General features: G+C 31.4%; 1 protein-coding gene across 2 annotated transcripts; it reads left to right on the top strand.

Moving 5' to 3' along the window:
* The first annotated feature begins 9,064 nt into the window (after positions 1 to 9,064).
* On the top strand, positions 9,065 to 11,763 carry LOC125220639 (zinc finger BED domain-containing protein DAYSLEEPER-like). 2 transcript variants are annotated; one of them, XM_089063236.1, is made up of 5 exons: positions 9,065 to 9,204; positions 10,099 to 10,457; positions 10,547 to 10,856; positions 10,935 to 11,045; positions 11,530 to 11,763. In XM_089063236.1, the coding sequence occupies exons 2-4, from the start codon at positions 10,104 to 10,106 to the stop codon at positions 11,021 to 11,023; spliced, it is 753 nt and encodes a 250-aa protein (XP_088919362.1). In that variant the 5' UTR covers positions 9,065 to 9,204; positions 10,099 to 10,103; the 3' UTR covers positions 11,024 to 11,045; positions 11,530 to 11,763. The 2 variants fall into 2 exon arrangements, with proteins under 2 accessions (XP_088919362.1, XP_088919361.1); XM_089063235.1 differs by lacking the exon at positions 9,065 to 9,204 and adding an exon at positions 9,733 to 9,873.
* The last annotated feature ends 493 nt before the right edge of the window (positions 11,764 to 12,256 follow it).

Genomic DNA, 12,256 nt, shown 5'->3' with positions numbered 1-12,256 from the left:
AATGAACTAATGCCACATCGATTGTGGAATAAGGATATGTTAATTACTTCCTATGTTCACGATTAAATGAACCTTTTTGCTGTTTTGGGAATTGGGCGTCCACAATTTAATGACTCGTTTACTTTTTTCAAGTGGACCTCACATTCCTCTAACTCGTTATTTTCACATTCTAATACTCCCTCCGTTCTCCATTAGGAGTCACACTTTGATCAGGTACGGGTTTTAAGAAATGTAAAGAAAAATTAGTTGAAAAAGTTAGTAGAACGCGGGACCATTTTTTTATATTGGTTTTATAATAAAATGTGAATGAATTGAGTTAGTGGAATGTGGGACCTACTTACTATTTATGGTAAAAATGAAGTGTGACTCTTAATTGGGGACGGACCGAAATGGAAAAGTGTGACTCTTAATGGGGGACAGAGGGAGTATAAAACTATATAAAAAACACGGATCTCACATTCTATTACTTTTTCTCTACACTTTTCAGCAACAAATTATAAAAAAAAAAAATTAGAAAACTCGTGCCGAATCAAATGGGTCATTTAATCTTGACAAAGGTAATAATTTTGCATTGGATGTTTCAGGAGTTTGGTTCATGCATTGTAATTTCGAGCCTCATTTGAGGCGGGGAATGAAGATGGTGTTCATTGTTAAGGACGGAGAACGGGGCGATGAGAAGATGCTGCCACCTCCGCCGGATATGAATGGTTAATTAGGGAGTACATTACATTTTAGTCACAACAGTTGAAATAATTTTTTTTATTGATAAATGAATAATAAAATACAAAAAGCCATATTATAGTGGGTCAAATTTGAAACATTTGGCTTCCAACATTAACCGTATAATCAATAGACTAACACACACACTATTGGAACGAGATTTTATAGCTAATCCCTATGTGATGGAGATATGGCACGAGGTTAGAAATGTAAAGAATAAAAAACAATCATTGGACAAATTAACAGTTGAATAACAAATATTCTAACCTAACTTATGAAATTACCCCACTTTAAGAAAGTAATTAGCACTATCTATAAAGAAAGGCCTATAGTATCTTTGAAAAGAAAAAGTTACTACAACACCAATTTAATCGTTATGAAATGACCCTACTTTAATAAAGTAATTATATTCCATAAGGAAAAAGAAGATAATTTAAAAATAAGCTAGGGCCAAAATAAGAGGGAAAATGTGAAGAGTAGCATTTCAATTTGACGACAGGAAATACGTAATATAGGCTAGTGCTCGTGGCATACAACTAGCCAAATACTCCATAAATCTCATTTAACTAAAGACTTTTTTTATTTTGATAAATTTTATGAAAATAATTCACTTCTAGTTTTAGTAAATAGTTTGCGAGTATTTATGAATACAATTGATTTGATTTGATAAAGAATTAGAAAGATATAACGATCACAATCTCATACGATATTACTAAAATATTGATAGTAAATGACATAGAGTTATATTTTTCTGAATTTAATTCATAAAATAATTCAATATCAACTCTAAATTGTTATGATCTAGTAATTTAGTTCAACAACAATTCTGCTCATTTCATTCATCTTGTATTTGGTAATCACGGGGGAGAAATGGCTGTATGATAGCTGATTTATGATCTTTATTTATTTACAAATTTATGTTGTTTATTTGTCTAGTTTCTCTTAATTTATCTGTTTTTAGGACTTTCGATATATGGACAGAATATTTAGTTTAATGAATTTAACTCTCTCGGTCCTCTCAAATTTTTTATCCTATATATCTATTTGATGATGTCATCTAAATTTTGTTATATTTCACGTTACTATTCTGCTAATCCATTCCACTTGCAATTTATTAAACCTTTTATCATATAATATTTTCTTATATATTGGCTTATCTGAGATGTCAGGGCTTTCTCGATTGTAGTACTACTTAAAAGATGGCAATGAGAATCACCTAATGTTTTTCTGCAGCATCTCATACTCCATCTCTCACGAACATAAATTTATGTTTGTAAGTTATGGAGTAGGAGATTGCAGAAAAAGCAAGCATTATATGATCGACTCGTCAAAATAAAATTATGACGTATAGACTAAAGTGGTCGAAGTACCTTTCAGATTTAATCAAAAGTTTTAACTTTAAGTCATGTCGCATCATTAGCCAAAAATTATGATATTGAAATTTGTATTGTATTGATTAGTACTTGTAATATTAAGAGAGAGAATCGACAATTTTAGTGCAATAGTTAATACTCCATATAGTAGAAAGTTAGAAACGAGAAAAAAAATATAGTTAGAATATTATGAATGTGGAATGAAGCTCAATTTATTAAAAATTTGAAACTTATTAAAAAATGAAATTGACTCCAAGATTAAGTTTCCCCGAACGTATCCTAATGTTTAACCCAATTCTTCTTCTGATGACGATTCAACCCTTGAAAAATCTAAGAGGAAGGGAACTTGGTTTCATAATCCAAAATATTAAACCACTACATTTATATATATTTAAAACCGGTGAAATACACATATATGTAGAACGTGATAGTACTATATAGCAAGATCACCTTCAAATAATAAAATTTTATATAAATAATTAAAGTATTTCAAATGATTGAATACCGCCTATACAAGACGATTACTCTTTTTATTGATTTGAAGAAGTTAAATATAGTCTCAACCCAGAAAATAAGTTGGCTTAACTGTGTTAAGCAAAAAATAGAGAAAACGAAAAGTTTTAATTTTATTACTCTAGTTTTTATTAATTAATTATGTGGATCGGAAAGCGAAAACGGACTATCCATAATTGGGCTAGAGATAACATTTTGGGCCAGAAAATGGGCTCAACTCATTCAAGAATAATTCCCTTATCCACTATAAATAGGTCCCTAGGTACTTAAATAGTCAGCCTCATAGTATTATTTTTAAAAGATACTATTTGTCATTTAAATCAAACTTTTATGCTAACTTTTGGTCAACTTTTGAAATTGTAATGGTAGGGCTGGCAATTTTTGACACGATACGATAATCCGACACGAATCCGCACGAAATTATTGGGTTTGGATCAAGTCTTATTGGATGCGGGTCATTATTGGGTCGACCCACTAAGAACACGAAAAAATCGGGTCGGATGCAGGTTGGATGCGGGTCGGGTCGGGTAACCCGTTAAAAATTAATATTATTATTTTTATTTTGAGTAAAGATAAATTTGCAAAAATTGTATACACAAAATGCCCTTCAAATTTTAAAAAGGATAATATTAATTTATTTTGATTAGATAGCATCATTAATTATATATTTTTGTGACTAATTTGACCTTATTTATAATTTTTCATTTTTCATTTGTATTGTTGTACAATATGTACCAAGACCCTTATTAAAAGATAAAATTTTAGAGAAAATAACCATCCATAGTATTTTAATGGAATAATAATGGAATAATTTTTTATTCATTTTATTTAAACTATCACAATGATATAAAGATAAATAAATTGCTTTTTTTTAAAAAGTAGTATAAATTAGGAAAACACTCTTTTGTTAGGAAATACTCTCATATTATTTTTAAAACCATTGATATTTTATCATTAATTTCTAACTTTTAATTTTAAAGATAATATTATACATATTGGTTGATTATTCTATCTAAAATTATTAACAATATAATATGGGTCACATTCAATGATGAGACATTGTTGGACTCAACACATATAATAGTAATACAACATTCAAATGTATAACACTTGCTCCAAAAATTGATAAGATCATGAAAAATTATTAGTATTACTATATGATAAATCACAATATTTTCAATATTTCATTTACTGTATTATTTTAATATTACTTTTATAATTATTTTCATAGTGCGTAATAATATCATAATAGAGATGGTATGATGATAACATGTGGAACCCAACATGTAAGTTGTAACATATCCTTTAATTATATGATTGCTATATAAATTGATAGAGTAGTGATATATGGCAAGTGCCCATTAAGTACATAACTAGAGAATAAATCACAGCCACAAGATCAAGAAAATCAAGGGCTAGTATTAAAACATGTGATTTTCGAATTTGAAGGAGAAATCAGTTCACTCTACCACAGATTTACTTCACTATAAAAAGGCGGGGATATAATGGACATTTCACAAATAAAATTAGGGTTAACATTTGAATTAATTTCTCATTTACGGAATTCAATCTCTCTGCCATCACTCCTCTTCCCGTCTTCTCCTTCTCCTATTCTCGAAATTTCGTCATTGCCGCCTTCCTGTCGCTGCAATCACCCCCGTCTTCCCGTCGTTGTCAACATTCCTTCGCCTCCATCCGTCGTCGAACAATGGATTCAACTCAGAAAGATTTTTCAAATTTATGTAAGTTGTTCTACAGGTTTGTTCAACTGATTTAGATTTCTCATTCCGATTTCTCTCATTTTATCGTCAAACTCATTTTTTATTAACATTTCTTCAACGGATTTAGATTTAAACATTTAATTAGTGTTAAAATCAACAGTTAATTAGTTTTAACAATTCTGCAAATTCAAACATCGGAAGTTTTTAATAAGTGAGATCTGCAATAGTTCATTATGCAATCCAAATTGAACATAAGAACATCTGCTTACAGTTAATTACTACAGTTAACTACTTCTCTTTTTTTATGTAGGTTTTGATCGATAGAAAAAAAGTGCAACCAAAGACTCCAATCGTGAGTAACTCCTACCTGCTCTGTTTTTCATTTAGTGAAGTATTCCATGATTAGAGTGAAGCATTCCATGATTAGAGTGAAGTGTTTGTGATCTACGCTTATTGTGCTCTGTTTTTTTTATTGGAGTGAAGTAAAACATGCTTAGAGTGAAGTATTCTTTTGTTAGAGTGAAGTTTGTCATCCATGCTTATAGTGTTTTATTTTTCCATTTCAGTGAAGTAAAACAAGCTTAGAGTGAAGTATTCTAGTGTTAGAGTCAGTGAAGTGTTTGTCATCCATGCTTATAGTGCTTTGTTTTTTCCATTTCAATGAAGTAAAACATGATTAAAGTGAATTATTCCAGTGTTAGAGTGAAGTGTTTGTCATCCATGCTTAAAGTGCTTTGTTTTTCCATTTCATTGAAGTAAAATATGGTTAGAGTGAAGTATTCTAGTGTTAGAGTGAAGTGTTTGTCATCCATGCTTATAGTACACTATTTTTTCTTCTCAGTGAAGTAAAACGTGCTTAGAGTAAAGTATTTCATGCTTAGAGTGAAGTGTTTATGATCCTTGCTTATAGTGCACTCTATTTTCATCTCAGTGAAGTAAAATGTGCATAGAGTGAAGTATTCCATGCTTAGAGTAAAGTGTTTGTGATACTTGCTTACAGTGCATTATTTTTTTCATCTCAGTGAAGTAAAACGTGCATAGAGTGAAGTATTTCATGCTCAGAGTGAAGTGTTTGTGATCCCCACTGTTTTTTCATCTCAGTGAAGTAAAACGTGCATAGAGTGAAGTATTCCATGATTAGAGTGCATAGAGAGCTTAAAGTGAACTAATAAATGTTAAGAGTGAAGTGTTTTACCTTTGCAGTGATTCAGTTTATGCTTTGAGTGAAGTATACGATGTATGTCTTATAGTGTTATGTGTTTTCTGATTTCAATGAAGTTATAGACCTTGGAGTGAAGTATATGATGATTGTAACTACGGTGAGCGGGAACAAAATTGGAAATGTATTGAAGTAGCAGGGGAATACTCCAAAGACTAAGAGCAAAGAACTGCAGCGCATTAATGTTGTCTGAAACAAACCATTAGTCATTGAATAACTTGGCGACAACATCAAAACATTATCAAGAATGCAGCAACAACATGGAGATAGATGTGGAAAAATGATTGCACACTTCAAGCATTCATGATCATTTGTGTTAAACTGATATGGTTCATAATATGTGTCATTTAGTTCAATATAAAGCTCATCCGTTTCAATTAAATTCAATATTATGTTAGACTATTTACTTCACTGCAGAGCATATTTGCTTCACTATAGAACATATTTACTTCACTGTAATTCACTGTAAAGTTATTATACTTCACTATAAGCATATAATAGTTCACTATATGCACAATATACTTCACTATATGTTCAATATACTTCACTAAAATGAAAAAAATAGTTCATTATTACTAATATTCTTCACTGAATTATCAAACATTAGTATAAAAGACCATATAGTATTTCAACTTCACTGTAAAGTGAACCAAAATATCTAATAAGTGAACTAAAGATTTGTAAGCAGTGAAATAAACACATGTAAAAGTGAACTTATTCGCACTTGAGTAGAACACAATAAACAAGTTCGCAACAAGATAAAATCACTCAAAAGTGAACTAAAAACGAGTCATTAGTGCACTAAATATGCTGCTACAAAGTGAACTATTTCTGGCCAAATTCTCAGTGCCTCTGTTTTGTCTTCTCTTTCACCTTTCTGCAGTTCTTCAAATCATGATGTCCAATCTCTTGGCAGTTTCCACATTTTCGACCTGGTTTCATTGATAACCTCAATGCCTCTGTTTTTGTCTTCTTTTTCACCTTTTTTTTATCCCTTTTTACGGGTATCAAACCCAACATGTCGAGCGTGATTGTTATAGAAGTCCAATGCACGATCAAGAGTGATAAACTCTGTCCAATTCTTGGCTTCAAATCTTTGGGACATTTTGGCACGTAAATCACTATTGTATAAACAAAACAACGTTATATTTCACTATTAGTTACATATACTTCACTACATGAAATATTCACACATCACTGTTAGCAATAAATCATTGTTGAATAAAAAACAATTTATACTTCACTGTTCATTACATATACATCACTATATGCTCAATATAGTTCACTATATCCTCAATATACTTCACTGTAATGTAAAAACAAAACACTATAAGGCATGCATCATATACTTCACTATAACCATAATTTGATTCACTGTAAAGGTGAAATACTTCACTGTAAGCACGATATAGTTCACTATAACATCACTATACTTCACTGGAGTGAAAAAACAAAACACTATAAGACATGCATCATATACTTCACTATAACTGTAATTTGATTCACTGTAAATGTAAAATACTTCACTATCCACAATATACTTCACTGGAATGAAAACACAAAACACTATAAGACATGCATCATATACTTACTGGAAGCGATAAATACTTCACTCCAAAGTATGATAATTACCTTTAGAAGTCTTAGCTTCCTCTCCCGACGATGATGAATCGAAATAATCTTCGTCCCCGCATCAGAATTGAATCCATTGATTTCTCTTTTGCGTGATTGATGAATTGGAGAAGAATGGAATCACGATGAACTGCAATGAATTGGAGAGGTATCGCAATGAATTGGACAAAATTCGCGTCGAGATGAATTGAAGAACGAATAATGTGAATTGGAGAAGAATCACGTTGGATGAATTGAATGGAAAAACAGAATTTGAATGAATCTAATTTGGAAGGAAATCGATCATGAGATTTTGGTTCCAGATCTGATTTGGAATGGAATGAATATGATATGGAACACACGCCTCATATGAATTTCATAATGTGATTCCAAAAATACCCTTGGCATATTTTACATCATTAAAATAAATAATATTTGTTGCCTTTATTTGTGTGGCTGAGAATTGTTCTCTAGTTATATACTTAAAATTAGTTAGATCTTGATCACTCCTCTAAATTGATATATTTAAATATTATATAAACCACGACAAATTTTAGACCCATATTATAAAATTAATTTATGATTGATAATCTGTTATATTTTATAGTGCATCAAATCAAATGATACATTGATACATAAGTGCTAGTTCGACGATAGAAGGTTGTTGCTCTCAACGTCCACCTAGGCGTGTACACAATCTTCAAGTGTATTAGTTAATATATTCAAAATATATAATTATGTCTTCATTCATGTAATTTTGGATAATAATATTAAATGACCATGTAATGACCCTATTTTGCATATTTCTCCATGTGTTATAATATAATAGAAAATATTTGAAATTACAAGTTTCAAATTATATTTCAAATTACAAAAATTTAAGTATTTGAAAGAAATGAAATAAAATACAATGTACGTGAGAGATCCAAATGAAAAATAGTACTAAATCAATTAGTGTTTAGAATAAAAGGATAATTTGAATAAATTTATGAAAAATAAGTTTATACTTATAGATACAAAACGTTAATTCAGATATTATGTACTAGCAAACCTAATAAATAAATAATTTTATTATTAAATTTATTACTATTATATTCTTTTTATTTTGATTTAATAAATTTAATTTAATTATTAGTATTTTCACTCTTTTTGTTTTGTTCTTTTTACTTCTTTAGTTCTTTTAACTTGTTTCAAAAAAAATTTTAAAACTTACAACTAGAAAAAACATGATAGTAAAATAATTTTCTAAATATAATAAAACATTTTTATTAAAATTATAAAAGCATTTTTTGTTTTTAAATTCAGCCGAAAACATGGTCATTGGTCTGTTCATTAAGAAAACATTTTTCGTTAAAATATTTTTTGTTTCGTAGTCACTTAGGCTTAAGAAAATAAAATAATATATAATTTGATTAGGGTTTCAACTTAGAAACTCTCAAATTAGAAGTGGAATAGCCGAAGTGCAAACAGCGCCGTCACTCATCGTCTCATCGGCTCATCCCCTTCCAGATTTCCACTTCTATATTTCTATTTCTGCCGCCGCTCATCATCGCCGGAAATCTGGAGTTCGTTGCTTTTGCCCTCCTTTCTACTTCTGGTAAGATTACTGATTATATCTTTCAAACTAGCATCCCGTTGTAGACTTGTAGTTGTTACCTTTTAGTTTGGAAATTAATTTACTCTTCTGGATTTCTTGAATCAACATATAATGATCTACAAGTAATTGTTTTGCCATATCAAGCTTGATATTTATGTTTAATTTACAGTTTGAGGATTACTTAAAATTGAAAGGTCAATGCAACATTCAATGAGATTCATGTTTCATACCTTTATATTGATTGCTTCCCCTAAATACTGCCAATTTTGTTGCAGAAGATTAATTAGTAATCATGGCACTCAATTTTGGAGCTGGGAGTAGCAGCAGCCTTGGTGAGTCTCCAACATCAGCAAGTGAGACCATAGGAGGTCTAGCCATGGAAGTTGCAGAGAGTCCAAATAATGCTAAGACAGCTAAGCCACCAAAGCCGAGCCTGAAAAGAAAACAAAGGTCAGATGTTTGGAATCACTATAGAGTCGAATTCGATGGTAATGGTTTTAAGACATGTCATTGCATGCATTGTGGCCATAAATATGAGCGAGTTACAAGTAGATCTGGAACTGGAAACATGCGACGTCATTTGGAAAGTTGTCCTAGAAAAAACGCACATGATGTTAGTCAAATTTTGACGGGGTCGGGGGTTAAATCTAAGTTTGATCCATTACCTCTGATGGTTATATTTCACTAACATGTCACTTTATTGATGAAGATAGGGTCTTACAAAAGTTTGTGTTGAACTTTTCCTTAATGCCATCTCCGCATACTGGCGCAGCATTGTCTAACAAGTTATTTTCTATGCTTTGTGATTGGGGAATTGAAAATAAAGTGTTTTCTTTGACTTTGGATAATGCTAGTGCAAATGATTTGTCAGTGGAGTTGTTGCTCACACAAATGAATGTGAATAATTCACTTCTTTCTAATGGTGAATTTTTCCATATCCGTTGTTGTGCACATATAGTCAATTTGGTTGTTCAAGTTGGTTTGAAGGATATTGAGCAATCTGTTGTGAAGATTCGTGAGAGTGTCAAATATGTGCGAGGTTCACAAACAAGGAAGCAAAACTTTCTGGAATGTGTCAGCAAAGTAGGATTGGATCGTAAGAGAGGTTTGAGGCAAGATGTGAGTACTAGGTGGAATTCAACCTTTTTTATGCTTGATAATGCATTATATTACAAGAAAGCTTTCATGCATTTTCAACTCTATGATTCAAACTATAAGTTCTATCCTTCATTAGAAGAATGGGTCAAAATTGAGAAGATTCTTGGATTTTTAAGCTTGTTCTATGACGTCTCTAATTTGTTTTCTGGAAGCGCTACCCTACATCTAATTTGTATTTCCGTCCAGTTGTTATGTGCTATAGTTCATTGAGACAACATCAAAACAGTTCAGATCCGTACCTCAAAAAAATGGCTGAATTGATGCTACCAAAGTTTGAGAAGTATTGGTCAGATTTCAGTATGATTTTGACCATAGCTGTAGTCTTTGATCCACGCTATAAGCTTCAATTTGTGGACTTCTTTTATAAGAAGCTATATGGCCCCGACTCTCGTCAATTTTCATTGGTGAAAGAGAAATTGTTTGCATTGTTTGAAGATTATTGCAATTCCTACAATGACAAATTTGATGTTGATAAAAATGGGAATTCTACTGCGAGTGGACAGAATTGTGACTTCACAAATGCTGATTCAATGGCAATGGTGGAGGTAAGCTACTCTCTAGTGTTAGATGTTGTCATTTGTCAATATTGTTTGATTTTAATGATTTTTCATTTTTATTTGCATCTTAATTGCAGGAGTTCAATTCATTGGATGTTGAGTTTGGATTGAGCCAACAAAAATCCCAATTGGAGTTGTACATGGAAGAAAAAAGATTGGATGTCAAATCCAATCTTGATATACTTAACTATTGGAAAGGATCACAATTCAAGTATCCATATGTTGCTTGCATGGCTCGTGACATTTTGAGCATTCCCATAACCACTGTTGCTTCCGAATCTGTATTCAGTGTAGGTGGAAGAGTTCTTGACCAATATCGTAGTTCACTCAAGCCAAGCAATGCGGAGGCAATAATTTGCACTAGAGATTGGTTGTTTGGAAAAAAAGGTAGTAACTTTTTATTTAGTTAATGTTAACTTTTATGATTATTATAGTTATTTTATTAATTCTTATTTTCTTTCAAAGGTATTAAAGGAGAAATACCAACAAATGACTTAGCCGAGGACTTTTTAAATGTTGATGATGAACCTCATACCGGAAGCTCCGCAACCTAAATACTTCTTGAAAGCATCAAAGGTTAGCTTACTACTTCACTTACTTTGTACAAATTCCTTTCCTCTATTTGATACTTAACTAAATACTCATTATTTGTTTTTCTTTCATTTTCAAGAATATAAAATTTGATAAATGAGCTATTAGGAATATAGGCAGGAACTTGTGCATTAGTTTATCTATTTGTTTGTCTGGTTTATCATGTTTGCTGTTTGTTACATGCTTTGTATATACATATTGAGCTTTGTAATTATACAAGATTTCATTGCCCTTTTCTTGCCAGCATGTTTGATCTATAATTATCACTATGAGAGTGGTTTTAGATTGGTTGGAATTTAAGATATTGAATTTAACTTGCAGAAATTGAATTTAAACTATGTGAATGGATCATATGCTGTTTCTGATTCTGTGAATGAGATTATTGATATCATTAAATTGCTTAGAATAAATTTGATATGTGAAATCTATAATTTGATTAATTTCTACCTTGTTAATTTACATTTTACAGGTTAGGGGACTTGTTATCACATGCTGGAATGCTGCAACTAGCCAAGCTGCCAAGGAGTTATTCTCTTACAATATATGATTATGTTAGCTTTATTGAGGATTTGGAACAAAAATTATGTATTTTGATGGGTTTTTTTGGATTGTGTTGGAGTTTTGTTGTTTAAAATTGAACATCTTCATGTTATATGGCTTTTTAAAGTCTTGATCATTTTATTAAGCAATCTTTAATCGTGAATGGGTTGTTATCGTGTTTAGGTTGATATCGTGTTGTTATTGTGTTGGGTCAACCCAATGTTGTTCGTGTCGGTATCGTGTTTAGGTTGATATCGTGTTGTTATCGTGTCGGGTCAACCCAAAGTGGTTCGTGTCATTATCGTGTTTAGGTCGTGTCCGGGTCGTGTTCGGGTTTGAAGGTGGCGGGTTGGGTTCGTGTTCGGGTTTGGGGTTTCCTTAACAGGTTGGGTTCGGGTTTGGCCTTATTGGGTTGGGTCGTTATCGGGTTAACCCGATAACGACCCAACCCGCACGATTTGCCAGCCCTATGTAATGGTAAAATTATATGTTTTCAATTTTAAGCAAGTACTATTTCACAATAGTCCAAATCGAAATAATATAGAAAAATTAAATAAGATGTGACAACAAAATGAAGTTATTTGGGTTTAAGTCAGAAAAATAGAATCCAAGAAATCTAATCACTATAACTACACTACAAATCGAATATATTGACT

Source organism: Salvia hispanica, chromosome 1 (assembly GCF_029641045.1).
Source record: "Salvia hispanica isolate PSC_SH4W2 chromosome 1, Shi_PSC_v1, whole genome shotgun sequence".
Lineage (NCBI taxonomy): Eukaryota > Viridiplantae > Streptophyta > Magnoliopsida > Lamiales > Lamiaceae > Salvia > Salvia hispanica.
This window is presented reverse-complemented; position numbering and strand designations above follow the sequence as displayed.

Bases quoted from the DNA above. Each gene is read 5' to 3' on its own strand.
- LOC125220639 (XM_089063236.1), top strand. From the start codon at position 10,104: ATGTGCTATAGTTCATTGAGACAACATCAAAACAGTTCAGATCCGTAC. The intron at 10,458-10,546 runs GTAAGCTACTCT...TCTTAATTGCAG, and splicing joins ATTCAATGGCAATGGTGGAG to GAGTTCAATTCATTGGATGT. The intron at 10,857-10,934 runs GTAGTAACTTTT...TTTCTTTCAAAG, and splicing joins TTGGTTGTTTGGAAAAAAAG to GTATTAAAGGAGAAATACCA.